This window comes from Anolis sagrei, chromosome 4 (assembly GCF_037176765.1).
Source record: "Anolis sagrei isolate rAnoSag1 chromosome 4, rAnoSag1.mat, whole genome shotgun sequence".
Lineage (NCBI taxonomy): Eukaryota > Metazoa > Chordata > Lepidosauria > Squamata > Dactyloidae > Anolis > Anolis sagrei.
Genome location: NC_090024.1, coordinates 216,768,192 through 216,788,639, shown reverse-complemented (window position 1 = coordinate 216,788,639; position 20,448 = coordinate 216,768,192). Strand labels below are relative to the sequence as shown.

Genomic DNA, 20,448 nt, shown 5'->3' with positions numbered 1-20,448 from the left:
CGATTACACATAAATCAAAATGCAATTTAGGCATAGGACAAAAGTCAAAATTAAAAGACCAGCCAATGTTTTCTTACTGACCAGCTAGAGCCCCACAACGCTGAGGAGAGGTGACTGTATCAGATGTATTTGATCCTCCAAAGAGTTTTGGTTCTGGTGTTGTGCTTCCAAATAAACGACTGGGGGTCCGATGAGCATCTGGGACTGTGGTCTTGTTGGGTGTTTGAGAGGCAGAGCAACCGCCATGGATATTTTCCGTGGATTCGAGGCTGCGTCTCCGTTGACTGGGATCTTTGGGTTTGCTCTTACTGCTCCCCATGGCCCAAGCTGCAAGAGAGGATGACAGCAAATGCTAAGCAACAGTTCTTGGACCACCCAAAATGTAATACCCTACATTTTGGTGTAGGGTTGATCAATATAAAGTTGGACAAATGAAAGGAAGTAGGATTAGGAACAATCAGCCCTGACATAATGATGATGATTATAATAAACACTTTATTCATAGTCCGCTTTACCACCCCAAAGGGAATCAGAGAAGATTCCAATACACACATATGAGGCAAACATTCAGTGACTTTTACACACAGTGAACAATGACACACAACACAAAGGAAAAGGCCTTCCCCTTTTTTCCATCTCCGGCATCTGGAAAATTGTTTCGTTTTGGTTAATGCCCCTTTTGGTTATTGCACAGTATTTTGAGAAATTAGCTATATTACTCCATAGAAAGAAGAGTGGAATGAAATTGTAAATGATTTGAAATAATTATTAATCTATGCACACGTTTATGGAAAAAAAACCATATTAGTAGCAGCAAAAAACAACAACAGTATTCTATGGCACCTTAAAGATATTGTAAATGTTACTATGGCATAGGCATAAATGTTCTGGCACTAGATGTCACCTCAGCGGATACATGAGTGCCATCAACGTATATTGTATTGTGTACTTTTGAAATCTGAATACAAGAATGAAAAGCCTCTTTGATTATGCATTTTATCGTCTTTTGCTTCTCTGTGAATGAGACAGCAAGCATGTATGTAAATATGCATTATACTAGTGTACTTCAACCTTTCAAGTGAGGGCAGCATTTTATGCATCTGATAAAAGTCTATATTGCAATAAATTGTTCTTTAGACTTGCTTTTAAATCATCCATTGCATGGATGTGTGGGAAGCAAGTGGGTATCTGTGTGAGGAGCAAAAGCAAAACAGGAAGGGAAAGCTGTATCAAGAGATGGGTTGTTGTAGGTTTTTTGGGCTATATGGCCATGTTCTAAAAGCATTATCTCCTGATGTTTCTCCTGCATCTATGGCAGGCATCCTCAGATGTTGTGAGGTCCTCACAACCTCTGAGGATGCCTGCTATCGATGCAGGTGAAACGTCAGGAGATAATGCTTCTAGAACATGGCCATAATGCCCCAAAACCTACAACAACCCAGTGATTCCAGCCTCCGACAATACATTGTATCATGAGATGCCTTGTCTTCTGGAATTGGAACATGTGTGGCATATTTTCAACTTAATTCTGTATGCACTGTGTAGACTTATTTGTTATTTATACTAAAATGTCTGTCATACTCTATTTACCTAGGGACAGGTTTTTATGACAGCTACCAACAAAATGTCAAAAGCACAGCCATTACTATCTTGCATCATAAAATAGGCATGTCCTTTTAGCAGCAGCCTATGAATATAATCTCAACCTTTGGTCCAGAGACTAACATTAAGTTGTCTTATTTCATTATCTTTAAACTAGATGTGGTATGGGCAGCACTCTAATTGCCAACCCTTCAAACAGAGAATTATCCTCATTAAAGTATGATATATTAATACCCTTTTTTAAAGGAGTCCAATATGGTAAGTTGCATTGGTTAGGAGTACTTAGTTAGCATTCACAAAGACCTTCATTCACATCCCTGCTCAGCAAGGAAGCTCACAAGGTGGCCTTGAATGAGTAATTATCTCTCAGTCTAAACATTATCACACAAAGTTGTTGTGAAGATAGGAGAATGAGGGAAGAGAAGCATGTGGACTACCTTGAGATCGCTGGAAAAAAAAAGGCAAAACTGAAATATAAATATATAAATACTTACAGCAACAAAAGACCATAAAGCTGAGATGAATTCTTTCTTTGGATTTATATTCCAAACTACTTTTTAAGGCCAGACTTACATATAAATACATATCAATCCAAGTTCCAACCTTGATCCTCTTATGAAGTTGTACAGCACTAAGGCTTTTCAAAATGTCACATATTTTCTTTACATTCCTGTTAGCTTTTAAATTATACCCTCAGAATGGAAACTGGGGCAGAGGGAGAGAGCTGAGGCAAACACAGTAGTATTAGTATTGGTTGTTGAACTTTTCTTATCTAAGGAATTCTGAGGTCAGTGTCTATAAGCCAGAGATCTATGAAAACAATGAACCCAGCTAGATAAAGAAGATGGTTCTATTTAGAGGCGTTCAGGTGAAGAGCAACAGAATGTGAGGCTCTGATGCTCCACTGCTTATACAATAGCCAGACCCACTGGGATTTCTCTTGCGGAATGACATAAGTACAAGTCAATCACCCTACTGAGATAAAAGGGAGGATATTCTCACAGCAAGATTCAGAATTAGATAACTTCTCCTCCCTGTATGAAGCCATCATCAAGAACAGGCAGCAGGTATTTTCATACTGCAGGAAACTAACATACTCACTGGCTAGTGTTACATGGTCATCACTGACCTTCTGCTATAATCTTGGAAACTGCCCTGAGATTAATAGCCATGTTTCCCTTAAGAAAAATATAAAAACTACATTGAATCCCTCTCTGTTTCTTTTTTTAGACTACACACACACCTCACTACCATGGGACTAATTGTGGAGCAAAAAGGAACTGGTGTGTCATAATGACTGAGAATATAGTCCTATGCATACTTAAAATCTACTTGTTCAGCATGATGTGGCAGAATACATTTGGATTCAATTGGGCAACAAAAATTGCCCTGAGATCTATGGGCCCTTAGTTCTACCTTATCTTAGCTACCAACTCATTGGAGTAGACCCTAATATGCTCTGGTCTTTTGCCATGATAGCTGTTGCTAATAGACATCATAGGCCGTGTGTGCACTTACCAATTAACCCAGACCTGTCTTGATGCAGCCAATTAAACTGCTCCTTAATGCTGGCTGGGAGTGTGCAGAGTGCTTTGAATATTTAGACAGCTGGCCAAGCCAAGAGTGCATTGGGACACTGCACTGCTATCCACAAGTAGCTCTCTGGCAAAGGCCTGCTGTCAATGTGGCATTTCCTAGTCATGTGTCTGAGTGCCTACTGTAACTTTAGTAGAAGCAACATCATCAGCAAGCCACTTTCAGAAAGCTGCCCATGGCTAGAGATGCAGCGATAGGAATGTTGGATGGATGGACTTTGGATCTGGTTGTGCATCATAACGACTTCCCAGTGCAGCTGGTTGAGCCCACATTGTTTGGCCCAATGCAGATGTGGCTGTACCCAATGACAAGGGACATCTGCTCCAACCTTCATGGCTAAAGATAAGAAATGATGGGAGCTGCAGCCTAAGACATCCGAGGGTGGCAAGTTGCTAGCTGTTACATTTTCTCACTCTACTCCACACACTCACCCTTTGAGGAATAAAGCTATGAAGAAGGACTCATTCCCTGCCACTGTCATATGGAAACATTATTTGATGTTGGCATTTAAGATTAGCAGTGCAAGAACTAAGACTACAAAGTACATAAAGCAAGAACTATCCCTGGCATTTATGCACAAAACAGAAAAGGCTGAAGAAAAGCAGAGAGACTTGGTGATAGAACATGTGCTTCGAATGCAGTAAGTCTCAAGTTCAGTTTCTAGCACATTCAGTTTGAAAGGCTCAGGCTGCAGATAACAGGAAATGGTCTTCTTGAGATCTTTGAGATGTGTTTCTAGTCAGGCCTCAGTAAGTTGGACAATTTTGGGCAGCTTCTCTTATTTATTTTGCAAGAACCCAGTTCCCTTGCAGCTGAACACCTCTAGTGTTGCAGGGCTTAAGAACAGACCAGTTTAAAAACTATTCCTGGGTTTTGATGAATTGAAATTTCAAGCACCATATAAATTCTTTTTATTTACAATTTAGGCATAAGAGCTGGAAGAATACAAATTGTAATACTTTATTTTTAGTCTTCGTGCATTTGGATATAAAATAGGAGTTTCAAGGTCAGAGGAAGGACTTGAAATCTCTTTTTTTAAGATTTTCAAAACTTAGTGGGTATGAACATATGGCACATCTGGTCTCGTAATCTGTATCTCTGATATATCTGCTGCTTTGGATAGACGTCCATAGCAGGTTCAGGCTTTATGGCTGACTGAGCATCGTGTACACAGCTTCCTTCTCAAAGGGTTATTGCTGAGCCGCAGTTGAGCATGCAATGCTCTGACATGGCCGAACATGGCCTTTTCCTTGTGAATGTTTTTCAGGGATTTGGGTGCAAAAAATAGAACATGTCTACTGAAAAGGAAGCGCTGTAGGGCACCGTATCAGTAGAGGCGCAGACTTTACATTTCACTGCAAAACAAAACAAGGAGAGCAGTGATGCTGAGGCAAAAGCAGAGCCAAGTGACAAAGAAGGAAAATCACTAGTGAGGAAAAAAGCTAATAAGCAGAAAATTCAAAGACCTACAAACACAATCCACTACCAAGAACTAGGTAATTCATAGATATTTGCATTGTTTCTTTGTTTGATTTATATCCTTGCTTTTTCCTGGTATAGCTCCCAAGGTGGCTCACATGACACAAAAAAATAAAATAAAGTAAAATCTACTTGATAAAATATTTGAAAAAAATGCAATAGTTGTATTAAAACACTAAATTACAGCAGTTCCAAGCACATTAAAACATAGTAAAAAGCATAATGACCCCAATTAAAAAGATCTTCTCGCCACAGTAACTTAAAAGACAAAGGACTGCCCTAATACAAAGATCTTTGCCTGCAGGCAGAAAGAGACTAGACATAGAGCCAAATAAGCCTCCTATGGGGGAGAAAAAGCTGGACTAGTCTAAATAGGCAATTCTACAAATTAAGAGCTTTTACAAAGAACAGAGATCTCTGCACTGCATAGCTCATTATCAGTTTGATAATATTTTCACTGTTATGACTCCATCCGAAGCTATCTTGCACTTTGTGATTTAGTGAGGCACATCAAATTCTCTGCTTGAGAGCTCTAGTTCACTCTCCTGAATCAAATTCCTCAAAGTACCCTTGATTTAATCCTCAGGGGATCTTGCAAATATTACTTTGGGAGATTAAACCGAAGCTTTCTAAGTAAACTGCAAATCCAAGGATTCCTTAAAGCGGTATCAAGTGATATAACTATCCTGTACAGACACGATTTTGGATGTAAAGGAAGTCTTATTTTCATCCGTGTTATTTATTAAGTCAGTCTCCATTTCATAAACTGTGACCTATTGTCTATAGCAAGGAGAGGAAAGATGACTATTAATTTGAAAGCAAAAGATGGTGCTGAATCTCTTTTCTTGCCCTCGTGGAGGAAGGACAGAGCCTCAGGGCAAATTCAAACATCCCATAAAGGCCACAATATTCCAAATGTTTCTGTTCTTTCTTCCTTACTTCTTGTGTTTATACTATTTAAAAATATAATCCAAAGTCTCTTTGAGGAGGGGAAATAGCATTCAAAATCTATCATTAATTTGTTTAATGTACTTGCAGCTGATTTCACACCTGGTTTGCCAGGGATATGGATCAAACATGAATACTTGACAGGATTGAGGTTGTTCCCCCCCCGCTTACCTTCCCCCTGCCCTGTCTTTATACCAAGGTAAAGTGGAGTGTAATTGGAAGCAGCCAGCATTCTCCAAGGATGGTTTCTGACTGATTAAACATGGCATAATAAGGGAGACCTTCCTGCAACTAGATTAGCAATGAAGACAAGTCCAAACTGGCAGAGGCTTGAAGGAAAAGAACTGTGAAGAGACAGAGTTATTTTGAGACTCTTGCTGTATTGAATATCTGTGCTTTGTGCCCTGAGAATGCTTACAATTGTAGGGATACTAAAATTTCCACCTGGCACAAGGGTGAACAGATTTCATGATCCCAGGACTGGCCTTTAAAAAAAGCAAGGGGGGGGGGGGCAGCAAGGGGGGGGGCAGCACCTCACGACCTACAAAAATGCTCAGGGGTTTTTTTGGGGGGTGTTTTTGTGTGTGTCAGGAGCATCTTGAGAAATTGCAAGTCACTTCTGGTGTGAGAGAATTGGCTGTCTGCAAGGACTTTGCCCTGGGGACACTTGATGCAAAATAGTAGCTTATGGAGGCATATGTGTGGAATATTAAGGAATAGGGTATGCCTCTGAACACATAGCTCTGACTAAGAATTTATTTCCAACATCAAAACTGAATTGGGAATACAGTAAGATTCATACAAAATTAGACTTTTGGCTGCCCTTTCATCTATAATTTCAGCAACCCAATTTAGATTTGCAGGTATGGGTATTGGTGGTCACAGTGGAGTAAAATGTTTTATCAGGAAATCCTAGCAGACTTTGGAAATCACCCAAAGATGTATCATCAGGTCCCGATCTGGTACTGGTTCCTCCTTTGGCAAGGGCAGGAATCATGCAGTCCTCCAGATGATGTTGGACTGCAACTCCCAGAACTCCTCACCATGTTTGCTAGAGGCATGCAGTCCAATGACATCTGGAGAATTGCATGATTCTCCTGCCTGTTCTTATGAAGACAGAGGGCACATTACACAAAATCAATTCAACAAGCAGAGCATGAAAAGTCAGAAAAGGCTCTTGGGCTACCAATTTCCAGTCTTCCAGGTTCTATGAACAACAAGGAACTGATATATTTTGTTATATTGAGTAGGGAGTGATTATAGCTCCTTACTCTGAAGAATTTGGGTTCTCCATTTCAGAAAATCAATTGAGGAGAGGAGGGCACCTGGTCTTGATAAAATGAAACTACTATTCAATCAACGAGAACTGTGTTATCATTACATCAGTGACTTATTGGAGCAGCGTTTCTCTGCCTGGAAGTCAGGACCCCTGGGGGGGGGGGGGGGGGTCATGAGGTGGTGTCAGAGGGATCACCAAAGACCATCAGAAATCACAGTATTTTCTGTTGGTCATGGCGTTCTGTGTGGGAAGTTTGGCCCAATTCTATCATTGATGGAGTTCAGAATGCTCTTTGATTGTAGGTGAACAATAAATCCCAGCAACTACAACCCCCGAATAACAAAATAAATCTTCCCCAACCCCAACAATATTCAAATTTGGACATGTTGGGTATTTGTGCCAAATTTCGCCCAGTGATTGAAAATACATCCTGCATAATCAGAAATTTACATTACAATTAATAACAGTAGCAAAATTACAGTTATGAAGCAAAAATATTTTTTTGGTTGGGGGTCACCACAAAATGAGGAACTGTATTAAGGGGTCATGGCATTAGGAAGGTTGAGAAACACTGTATTGGAGGCTATGAGTGAAGGACACATAACACCCTTTTTGAGTCAGAACTGAAGCTCGGAAACTATCTGATTTCCTCATCTGCTGCAATGTGTTCAACAGGTTCTTGTTCTGTGAACATTACTTCTGAGTCCCTCATACTGCATTGTTAGGATGCAACCATGTTGTTTACACAACCTATAAAATGTCACACACAGCACACACACATTCAAATGCATGAACAGTTCCAAAAGACTGGCAACAGAGTTCAAGAACTTTACAACAGCTTTTATAAGGCTATCATTGCCATCTAAAAAGGAAACATTCCCAATTTTTGAGCATTTGGGAAAAGTAGCTGGGATTAAATTATAAATTGTATATTGTACTTTGTGAATTGTTGGGCATCAAATTGTGCCTTTTTTGTAAGCCGCCCTGAGTCCCCCCTAGGGGGTTGAGAAGGGCGGGATAGAAGCACTCCAAATAAATAAATAAATAAATAAAGGGGAGAGAGGGAGAGATGACTCACATAGCTCTGTCAGACGACAGTGTCCCTATAGACAACAGGAGGGCAGATGACCAATCCAGAGCAGCTCTTCTGGAACCTAAAAACAGAGAGAAATGGAAATATTTGCTTCTGCTTATAAAGTTACAAGTGGATATCTAAGTGTATATAAACTTACAGTTTGGTGGGAGTACACAAAAACAGTAGAGGGAATTCTTTGGGATTCCATATTATGGGGGGGGGGGGAGTCATCTCAAGAAAACACACACATTCACATACAGAAAATACAATGTGGAGAAGTGCCCAATATCTTCCATTCCTATGCCTTTAATTTTAAAACGATGACCTCACCGACTTATGTCCATTTTAAAAGATGGATACCATTAAAGCATAAAAAAGAAGTGTGAAACAATGGTGTGAGCTCCTTGCACACTTTCCATCTTTGTAGATCATTGCAAAATGGGTGGGGGCAGCAGACTTGCCTTCCTGATCCATCATGCGTGAAGAAGGGACAATTCTCCGCTCCACTTCACCAAGTCAACCGGGCAAGGAAAAGAAGTGGTGGTTGCCGACAGCCCAAGGCTATGAACCAAGCGTATGCAGTGAAGCATTTGATGAGGAAATAACCCCATGTTTATCTAGAGCCCACAGGGGCAGCCATCCAGACAGAGACAACGCTATTAAATATGGGTTTTGGTCAGGGAAACACTCTTGTTCTTCAAGTGGTCTTGGTGCAGTTGCCAAGTTCTACACTACACTACTTACTTATTTGATTTATACCCAGTCATTCCTCATACAAATTTAGGAAGATTTATAGCCTCACCTTAAAATACACAGTTACAAATACATAACACATTTCTAAAAAGAGCCTAAAGTCACAAGGTACACATATCCCAAATTCCGATTGTCTCAAATTTTACTTTTATATGTATCTATTAACATATAACATACCCTGTACAGAGTTTACTTACTTTCGAGAATCAAAGACATTGTTTCTGTAGTTGAGAAATCCTCACACTTAGTGCCCTACCATTAACCAGCTTAATATGCCGGACTGAACTGACTTTTTGCTTGAGTTTTATGTTTTTTCTACCTCTTTCTTTAGAACATATATGCATATGGAGCCAACATTTGCATATCACTAAAGGAAACAAGGCCAAAGAGGTCAGTAATTTGCATAAAATCTGTAAATTGTAATGTACACAATGGATCTTGCATATCTACTGGGGTTTGGTTCCAAAATATATTTGGGTTGTTGTAGGTTTTTTTTCGGGCTATATGGCCATGTTCTAGAGGCATTTCTCCTGACGTTTCACCTGCATCTATGGCAAGCATCTTCAGAGGTAGTGAGGTCTGTTGGAACTAGGGAAATGGATTTATATATCTGTGGAATGACCAGGGTGGGACAAAGGATTCTTGTCTGTTGGACCTAGTCCTTTGTCCCACCCTGGTCATTCCACAGATATATAAACCCCCTTTTTCCTAGTTCCAACAGACCTCTCTACTTCTGAGGATGCTTGCCATAGATGCAGGCGAAACGTCAGGAGAAAATGCCTCTAGAACATGGCCATATAGCCCGAAAAAACCTACAACGACCCAGTGATTCCAGCCATGAAAGCCTTCGACAATACATCAAAATATATTTATTTATTTGCTAAATTTATATCCCGCCCTTCTCACCTCAAAGTGGACTCCAAGCGTCCTTACAAAAAGGCAGTAATTCGATGCCATAACATACATACAGTAAAATAAACACATATACATTAAAACCAGGAAATTAAAACATCACTATTAAAACCAGTTATTAAAATCATGTCATCCAAAATAAAATCCAAGGCCATTCCATTAGTTATTTCATTATTCCATAGTCTCAAATTGCACAAATTTTCTAGCCAAAAGCTTGGTCCCATAACCACGTTTTTACTTTCTTCCTGAAGGTCAGGAGGGAGGGGACTGCTCTAATTTCACCGGGGAAGGAGTTCCCTAAGCAAGGGGCGACCACTGAGAAGGCCCTATCTCTTGTCCCCATCACTCGTGCCTGCGAGGGAGGTGGGATCGAAAGCAGGGCCTCCTCAGATGATCTTAACCTCCGAGATGGTTCATAGAGGGACATGTTAGCTGGGCTGGAACCATTTTTGGGCTTTATAAGCTAAAACCAGCACTTTGAATTGTGCTCGGTAGCAGACTGGCAGCCAACGGAGCTGACATAACAGGGGGTTTGCATGCTCCCTGTACACTGCCCCAGTGAAGAATCTGGCTATTGCCTGTTGAACCACTTGAAACTTCCAAATAGTCTTCAAAGGCAACCCTACGTAGAGGGTGTTGCAGTAGTCTATCTGAGATGTAACAAGAAGATAGACCACCTCCTGAAGTCTGACTTCCCAAGGTACGGACACAACTGGCGCACAAGTTTTAATTGTGCAAAAGCTCCCCTGGCCACCACTGAGATCTGGGGTTCCACGATCAACGATGAATCCAGGATTACCCCAGAGCCGCTGTGTCTTAAGGGGAGTGTCATCCATAACAAATTGTAGCCCTATATCCTGTTCGGGCTTTTGACTGACCAGGAGTATCTCTGTCTTGTATGGATTCAATGTTTACCCTCATTCAATTTGTTCGCAAAATCCCTCATGGATACCAAAATCTGTGAATAATCAGATCCCACTATGTACAATGCTATAGTAAAATGGTATCTCTTATATAAAATTGCAAAATTAAGATTTGCTTTTTGGATTTTTTTTTTAATTGAGCATTCTCTCCTGACATTCTGCCCATTCTCTCCTGACATTCTGTTCCAGAAGCAGAGAAGCAGGCCTCCTCTGCTTCTGGAACATGGCCATACAGCCCTGAAAACTCACAGCAACCCAGTAGAAGAAGGGTTTTAACCATTGTACTGTTTGCAGTTGCTGAATTCTGTCTGCTAAAATAACTGTGCTTTGGTAGAAGATGAATTACTGTGGTTTTTTCTTCATGTAGTTGTGTTTTAAATCAGGAACCATACATTTGGAGTCCTTTGTGTCCTGCTGTGTTTAAAGACATTTGCATTGTAATTAATGTTAACTTGATTTCTAGAAAGTTAGCACCGAAAATCAGCTTAAGGAGGAGCATCAGCCACCTTGAGTTTAAACAGCATCTTTTTGCTGCCTGCTGGAACTCCTCTCCCAGATGAGAAGCTGGAGTAGGAAAACTGGCACCATCACTTGGATCTGTAACTAGAAGCTTTAAAAAGGCTACTCATTAGGAAGACTCAGTTTTCAATCCTTTTTAGGCAAGCACTGTTACTTGGATATGGCATGGCAAATGCATATTCCTTGCTGCATAATATCCAAAGCCAAGTAAGTTATTTAGTGACATCTTAAAATTTGCTGCCTGAGGCAGCTGCCCCATGCAGACTCACAGTATGGATGATTTTGAAGTTCAGCTAATGCATGTACATGCCCATCTACACTGCCATATAATCCAGTTTCTGAACACAGATTAATTGCATTGAACTGGATTATATGGCGATGTAGACTCATGTAATCCAGCTCAAAGCAGCTAACCTGCATTCTGAATCTGGATTCTATGGCAGTGTAGACCCAGTTTATGTGGCCCACAGTTCAAAGCAGCTAACCTGCATTCTGAAACTGGACTGTATGGCAGTGTAGATCCAGTTTATGTGGCCCACAGTCGGCTTCTTCTACCAGATTTAACCTCCAACTGCAAAAAGGGAACAATACTGCTCTAAATTGCAAGATCACTGTAAGGTTGTAGCAAAGCAATGTTGTGTGGATGCTTTAAATAAGGAGCACTGGAAAAGCAGAATGTTGTACAATATTGCAGTTAAGGCCAACTTTCATCTAAAGATAAATTTGCTACAATATTGGAATCATTTTTGCTTGTAGTACCTTCCTAGGGATATTTTTTGAGGGTCTGTCAATGGCCCACAAAAAGGGAGTCTCAGGCCCCTTCCACATAGCTGTATAAAATCCACATAAAACTGGATTATATGGTATTGTGGACTCAGATAATCCAGTTCAAAACAGATATTGTGGATTATCTGCCTTGATATTCTTGGTTATATAGCTGTGTAGAAGGGCCCTCAGATCTTCCTTGCAATCTCTACTTTCAGATCAGAACCAGTTTATTATAATATTAATTCAGATTAAGGAATTTTGCAAAGGGCAAGGCCTTAAAGTCTGTAACGGGCCTGCAAGCCTTTTAACTTCCTTCCAGCCCTTTATCATGATGGCAAAAGGAAATCTGAATTCAGAATATCAAAGCAACTGTTGAACTACAATTCCTATTATTCTGTAACACAAACCAAGCTCTCCAACAGTGTTATGGAGGGTCTCATGGAAAAAATAATTGGAGTCCACAAATCAAATCTTAAAACAGAAGAAGCAAACGTGTAGAAGGTGTGTATGAAACATAAATGTTTTTAAGACTTGGATTCCATCTCCAAGATATCTCAATAGGTACCCTGTTGCCCCCCCCCCCCCAAATAAGACAGTGTTTATATTAATTTTTGCTCCCAAAGATGCACTAGGTCTTATTTTTCAGGGGATCTTTTATTTTTCCATGAAGAAGAATTCACATTTATTACTGAACAAAAAAAAATGAACATTTATTATATACTGTATAGTAGTTGTCATCACAAACCAGCATAACCAGACAAACTCTGAATCCTATCAAGAATTCCTTGTTACTACCATTATTTCCATGTACAACAATCTATGCTACATTTACCGATCCCGATATTTATGAACACAATGCAAGATTTATTCAATGACACTCATGTCATCATCTTCTGGAACATCTGACTCACACACAAGGCCACAAAAACTAAGGGCTGCAAAGTACCTGGCTCTCACATACTGTCTGGAGACTGTAACAATTTCCCGCAGCAGTTCCTGGAGCACTTGTACATCAAGGACAATATTGCAAATGCTCTGCAATGGATAGTGAAGGTAGGGGACAACGGCGGCTGTCTAAAAAGAATGACAGGTGCATGCTCTGTTGTTCTGTTTGGTGGACAAGCTTCCAAACAAAAACTTTGCTAGGTCTTACTTTGGGGGGAGGCCTTATATTTAGCAATTCAGCAAAACCTCTACTAGGTCTTACTTTCAAGGGATGTTTTATTTTCAGGGAAACAGGGTACATCTATGGAAATATAGGTATTCCAAAATCTGAAAATATCCAAAATTCCAAATACTTCTGATCCCAAGCATTAGGGATACTCAGCCTGTACAATATTTGTGCTCTTGGAGCAGTTAATAAACAAAGTGGTCATATTGTCATGTCTAGCCAGACACATTGATTTGGCAGTCAGAAATGTATGGAGTTTAAAGGAATACAAAGAAATCAAAATGCCAGCCATCTTTTAGCTTTACAGGGCAAGTAATGTATTTTCAAGAAGGATTTGGAGGAAAGAAGAAATGTGAATACTCCCAGATCCTGGAGTAGATAACCTAAAAATAAAAAGCACTGATGTATCTAAGACACATCAAAATAAAATAAATGGTGTAAATAAATAATCAGAGCTTTCAAGAAATCATCATCAGCCTCTGAGGATACCTGCCATAAATGCGGGCGAAATGCCAGGACAGAATGCTTCTGGAACATGGCTATACAGCCCGGAAAACTCACAGCAAGCCAATCATCATCATCATCCTTAGACGCCTCTTCTGGCAGGGAACAACAACATTAAACTAACACATATATCATCAGTTAAACACTTTTTTTTTCAGTGTCAGGAGTGACGTGAGAAACTGCAAGTAGCTTCTGGCGTGAGATAATTGGCCGTCTGCAAGGACGTTGCCCAGGGGACGCCTGGATATTTTGATGTTTTACCATCCTTGTGGGAGGCTTCTGTCATGACCCTACATGGGGAGCTGGAGCTGACAGAGGGAGCTCATCCATGCTCTCCCCAGATTCGAACCTCCGATCCTGTTGGTCTTCAGCCCTGCCAGCACAAGGTTTTAACCCATTGCACCACAACATATAAACATATAACAGAAATGCAGAATGTAGTACTATTTGGACAATCCCATGCTACCTAGGAGATTCTGGGAGCTGTACTTTGAAATACTAATTTCTTTCCAAGCTTTGTTTCGAAAAGGAATTATGCAATAACACACTGAAACCATCCATAAGTGAGGAGGGTGAAATTCTTCTCTGGGACTAATGCATATCATCCCATTACCTGTCCCGCTCAAATATGGACTGCTTCTCCTGCCATTATACTCATTTTTCTTAAAAGCAACTTTCCAAAGTCTGCCGGCGCATATGTGTGAGGTGATGGTGGGGAAAATATTATTCTTAGCTACTTTTTTTGTGTTAAATTGCAACCTTGTACATCAGTTATACATTACCGGATAACAGAACAGTTGCTTTATCTCATTATGCCAGTCTGTCTTCTGTCAGCAATCTCCCATTCCCACATTTTAAAGTATGCTTGATTAGGAAAATAAGCAGTGTTTGACTGACAGCACTTCAAGAGAGGATGAGGCATAATTTGTACTTGACTAATATTTCCCAAGCAATAATTCTACTGCATGAAGTCAGGCATTTGAATTAAGTGTCGCAGTACATACAAATGAGACCTTCCTTGCCCTCATCTGTGACATTGCATTTGACTTTTGAATAAAGGACATTTCTAGAACATAAAGGGCACGGTTTTTAATGCATAAATACATACCAAGGCTGCCAGATTTCAGCACCTCGCCCCTCTTTTCTAGTTCTTAGGGCAAGGGGGAGAAATCTCAGGTCAACTACACATTAGACAAAAATGTGTGTGTGTTATTTTTATTTGTTAGACTTGATAGTGGTGATTATTATTATTATTATTATTATTATTATTATTATTATTATTATTATTGAACAAGGTAATATGTGTGCATTAAGACAGTGTAGCATTATTGTTTGAACGTTGGATTATGACTCCTGTCTCTGGAGAGCAGGATTGAATCCCTGCTTGAATAGGAAAACCACTGGGTGTCCTTAGACCCTGTCATATAGAATCCAGATTATCTGCTTTGAATTGGATTATATGGCAGTGTAGACTCAGATCATCCAGTTCAAAGCAGATAATGTGGATTATCTGCTTTGATTATCTGGATTATATGGTAGTGTAGAAGGGGCTTTAGTCAAGTTTCTGAAGTTACAAGCTTCAGAAAACCCCATGATAGGTTCACTTAGGGCAAGGGTCCTCAAACTTTTTAAGTCAAGAGCCAACTCACAATCCTTCAGACTGTAGGGAGGCCAGATTTAAATTTGGAAAAAAAAAAAACAAGACCAAATTCCTATGCACACTGCACATATCCTATTTGTAGTGCAAAAGAACCATGAAAGAAAAATACGATATTTAAAATGAAGAACAATTTTGACCAGCATATATTTACCAGTATTTCAATGGAAAGTATGGGCCTGCTTTTGGCTGATATGATAGTCAAGTTAATGAGGACTGTTGTTGTGTGCCTTCAACTCGTTTCAGATTTAGGGCAACCCTATGTCTAAAGTTTAGGGCGGAGGCTGGGTAAATGAGCTTGGAGGGCCATATTCAGCTCACAGGCCTTAGTTGGGACTCCCTGCTTTAGAACATGGATTGTGTGGGCTGACAACTACATGGGAATTTATATATTTGAGCCTCTGATCTTATTTTTTGGAACCCTGCACCACAAAGAGGCTGAAGAATCGAAACCAGAGGTGATTTAAATATCGACTCCAGTTTTGAGGATATGGTTTGTCCCTCAGAAAGGAAGTATACTTCTCAGACCCTCCATAGGTTCCCACAACTAGTATAGAAAGTAGTTTATTTTTTAAAAAAATCATTCAAAAAGTCTTAAAATTGGACAATCAACACTACCTTTTGCACTTCCATAAAATCAAGGTTTTGTTTTTCATGTCTGGGGTGACTGGAGAAACTGCAAGTCACTTCTGGTGTGAGAGAATTGTCTGTCTGCAAGGATGGGGTATAGGGGACACCCAGGTGTTTTATCATCCTATGGGAGGGTTCTCTCATGTCACCACATGAGAAGTTGGAGCTGACAGACAGGATCCCCACTCCTCAGATTCGAACTGCCGACCTTTAGGTCAGCAGTCTGATACAAGGGTTTAAATCATTGTGCCACCAGTATACCTGCAACACACACCTACCTATAACTTCCATCTATCCATCTGATTGATGTATACCTGTTACATACCTGTAACATACACACCTACCTATAACTTCCATCTGATTGAGGTACCACTGCTGTTCACCCCTCTAGAATAAGTGTCATAGTACACTTGTAATGTAATCCCCTTGACTTTCCCTTCCCTCTATTATTTTGATAAATATTAGAACAAGATGCTGAAGAACCAAGGATTTGTCACTAATGTCCTCAGAGATGTCTTTGAATGTGGAGATCTGTGATGACATCCTTCCAGGAAGTGTTTCAGAAAATCTAAATTGCTATCATTAAGACTTAGGGAAGTTTTGTATAAGGTAAGGCAAGACATTGTTCCTTTTCCTCAAATGTGGTAGACCAGAGAAACTGGTCCCTCACTGTTTCACTTGTATCCTCCCCAACACAATTAAAAAAGAGACAGCCAGCTGTAAAATTCAACTTCAAGCATGTCAAGCAGCATCTCTTTCTCCTCGCTGAACCCCCCTCGCTGCAATACCCAAGACTGATCTGCAGTAAGCCCCAGTGCTCTTGATTCCAATAAACCGAGTAAATAGAGCAGCAACATACAAAGTCCTTCCAAACAAAAGAAAAACTACATTAGATCCCGCAAAAGACCCAAAGTCTATGATATTTGTTCCCATGTTTCCTTTTTATATGGTAGATGAGTAGGATGTGTGGCCCCGGGCTAATTTTACAGCCCCTCTGCAAGAGATCGGTTCAGTTCTCTCCCTTGGCAGCCCACTGCCAGCCTGCCTTTCCTTTGGATGTCTGTCTCAGGCAGCAAACCTGAGGAAACATGAAAGGGCATTAGATATACTGTGTGAAGAGAATGGTGGACTAAATTGGCCTCCAGTCTACCCTACGTGGTTCTTCTCGCGTCCTTAGTTATTATTGCATTTCCACTCTTAGGAGATAAAGTACCTGAGGGATTTTCAAGCTTAGATGACAAAAACCCTTGGTTGTCCTTTAATACCATATGGCAACACAATTTTGGGTTTTCTGCTGTTCCGCAGACAAAAAGAAATATCTTGGAACAGCCCTGATCCATTAAGTAGGGAGGGGGCAACAGAGAGGAAGGCAGTGGGGCAGAGAAAAAAAAGGGGTGTTCCAGGCTTGCCTATTGTATCTTGCACCGCGTATGTCAGGTCTGACCACGTGTGGCCCTCAACAGAACAAAAAAGTTCCTTACCCTTATTCTGTGGCAAAGGGTGGTAAAATTATGGTTCTCAAATGTGCCTAACTTAGCCAATGATAAGGACTGATGTGAGTCACAGCCTCAGAACATCTGGAAAGGTACACGTTGACCAACTGTGTTCTCTGGGACTCTCTATTCTTAGGGAAATGATAGCTAACACAAATAATCCTAAATAGAAGCAGTGCTTCTTTGGAAAGCAGAAGTTTCTATAGATGTTTCCACAGAACATATGGAAAATTGCTGTAGAGCAGTGGTTCCCAACCTTTGGTCCTGCCGTTGTGTTGGACTTCAACTCTCATAAAGTTCAGTCCAAAACACCTGGAGGACCAAAGATTAGGAGCCACTGCTGTAGAGTGAGCAATACCCACTTCTTGCTATTCTGAGTTAGAACAAAGCCAAGGCAGCATGATGTAACCCCTCTGGAGCAGCAATGGGACCAATACAGGAGATTACAACTGCTATGAGTCAAGCCCCCTTCCCTCCTTCAAAACCTCAAGGAAAAACTTGAGTCAGGGTGTCCTATCAGGACACTCGTTTTTGTTTTTGCAAAGGAACAAATAAAGTGATGAAGCTGGGTCTGGACTGCACTACTTCAGACTGCAGGTAGAGACTCATTTGGTCAGATATTCTGTATATAATGCTCATCGCCCCTTGAACATTAAAACGCCCTGGCTTACCAGGGAGAAGGATAAACTAGGGTTTCCTTCACCAATTTCTCTTGTTTGAACGCACAGTTCTATTATATGGTAGAGAACCCAATCAGGGCTGTGCACAGCTTAAGTCTAAAGTGGTGCAATCCCCAGACATAGCCATCTATTTCTTCAGCTGTTTGTGAAAACTAGACTTCTGTTATTCTCACATACTATGAAAAATGTTTTGCTCAACCAAGCTTGCTCTTACAAATTTGGTCATTATTGCAAGATTTCTCCCACTTCTTCCCAAGAACTAATCCAGCCTTTCCCAGTACTGGAACCCATTATTTTATCTGCAGCTCCCATCATCCCCAGTCAATATAAACAATGGATCCAAACAATAAGATCCTCATCTGAAAAAGAACATCTAAAGAAACCAAAGTTGGGAAACGCTGCCATTTCTGTGTAAAGAAAGAATTGTTGCTGCCATTGCCCACTAACCTCATAGCAATGCATTTCCAAATTGTTGGCGAAAAATGAGAAGCAAAAGCTATTGCTTACGGTTTTCCTTTCCCTATTTCTGTGTGACTGTGACTGCTTCTCCCACTTCTTCTCTCTCACTACTGCAGGCAGCAGCAGCTGCCAAAGAAAATGAGGAAGGAAAGCAGACAAGGTAGTGATTTCCTTGTTTGCTCTGGCAATTTCAGTCTGTAGTTCCTGTCAGAACTAGAGTCCAATACAAGTTCAAGAGGATGGATCAAACACATATGAAAGGTGTGTGAAATAGCTTCTACCTCTTTCAAACACACACACACAGTACAAGACTTAGTCCATTCCATGATTAAACCAGTAATTCTCAAATAGAGCAAACCCACAATGCAGGCACAGAATACTGGAAAACAGACCAAAACAAAATAAGATTCTATGGCAAGTTGCAACTTTCCATCCAATTTTAAGAGCAATGCTACTCAAAGTGGTTGGCGCATGTGTGTAAACCATTAGCTTCCAGTCCACAAAAAGTTTTCAGGAAACAGTGCATGCACAATAATAATACAGCACAAACTGGTTCCTTGGATGAGGAGAGGGAGTACTGATCCCACACATCTGATGCCTTGAAAATACAGTCATGGAGATTTGCAACGATTCACACTGTTGTCATAGCTGCTTCCCACTTTTGGCCCATTAGGTTCTTTGCTCAAACAGAGTTTCCCCTATGAGCCTGTTGTTTTCCCACCATGTCGCCTTTGGCTGTCACTATGTCCTTGGCTCTTCCAAATTTTGAATTCAGGGAATTATTTTTAAAACCTTGCTAACATATTACTGTGGTTCGCTGCATAGTGAGGTCTGGTCCAGCAACAGGAACTGAAGATGACAGGTGGTTGGCACATGGATCAACCTGCTAACATTTCTCGACAAAGAAATGGAGAGTGGGGCAGGGCTACAGCTGCATACATGGTAGATTTGAAGGATGTCATCTTGGAGAGATACTCGCAGGAACACCTGAGCAAGCGAGAGTCCAAAAGTGGCAGGCTAAAACCTAGCACCTCAATCAGTGGCTGAGATCGGATGAGAAACTCGCTATTGGGCACACAGAAGAGTGGATGATCTGGAAAACATTGAACAGGCTGTGCTCTTGCACCACAAGATGCAGAGCTAACCTTAAGAAATGGGGCTACAACATGCAAGTGCAGAGAGGAGCAAACCACAGACCACCTACTACAATGCAACCTGAGCCCTGCCACATGCACAATGGAGGACCTTCTCACAGCGACACAAGAGGCACACTAAGTGCCCAGCTTCTGGTCAAAGGACAGTTAGCATAATGCTAAATTCTTTTAAAAACTTTGTGTTTTTAAGTGAATTTTTACTGTATCCTAAACTCACTTCTGACACAATAAATAAAATTTTGAGGCTTACAGGAAAGGTTGCAAATGGACTAGCAGGCTGGCAGAGAGAGTACTAGGGTTTACTCATTCCCCCATCAAGGCGCTAGCCAGCTTTAGACTTGCTTAACTTTAGCTAGTGGGGTTGCACGACATGCTCTCAGAATATACTCTGGGTCAATAGTCTTCTAATCTTCTGCCTGCAATAAAGATGCTGGTGAAGAGTCATATTCTCCCAGATGAATATCTTTGTTTATATAGTTTACTTCCTTAAGGACTTTGGGCTAATTACATCCAGAGCCTAGAAAAACAACTTTTCTGGATTGTATCTCCCATAATCCTATGGCCAGTATGACAAAGCTGCCAGGGAAATTTGAGTAGTTCTTGGAAGGTCACTGTTTCCTGCTCTATGTATTTGTTTTCTATTTGTTCTGCTGCTTCTCATTGTGAAACCTGTGTAAAGAGCTAGCTCTCTTACTTTCCCTCCTCCTTACGCTTTCTGTGTGTATGTCACACACAACTGTCAAAACTTCATTGATCTCACCCTAGCCTCAAGATATTTGGATGTGACAAATACTCCTTTATGCTGGAGCAGCAGTGAGTAGTCAATCAAGGATATTTCACAGACAG

General features: G+C 40.7%; 2 protein-coding genes across 6 annotated transcripts in view; both read right to left on the bottom strand.

Annotated features, from left to right (window-relative positions):
• The window catches only part of SRC (SRC proto-oncogene, non-receptor tyrosine kinase), a 113,221-nt gene that overhangs the window by 33,483 nt on the left and 59,290 nt on the right, over positions 1-20,448 (bottom strand). For all 5 annotated transcript variants that reach the window (XM_060772214.2, XM_060772213.2, XM_060772215.2 and 2 more), the window contains 2 exons: positions 7,983-8,058; positions 82-327 (listed from right to left, as the gene is read on the bottom strand). In XM_060772214.2, the coding sequence (XP_060628197.1) occupies positions 82-319 (238 nt within the window). In that variant the 5' untranslated portion in view covers positions 320-327; positions 7,983-8,058. The remainder of the gene's footprint in view (positions 1-81; positions 328-7,982; positions 8,059-20,448) is intronic.
• The window catches only part of MANBAL (mannosidase beta like), a 101,765-nt gene continuing 100,363 nt past the window's right edge, over positions 19,047-20,448 (bottom strand). The window contains exon 4 of the mRNA XM_060772218.2: positions 19,047-19,057. The gene's annotated coding sequence lies outside the window, so the exon portion shown is untranslated. The remainder of the gene's footprint in view (positions 19,058-20,448) is intronic.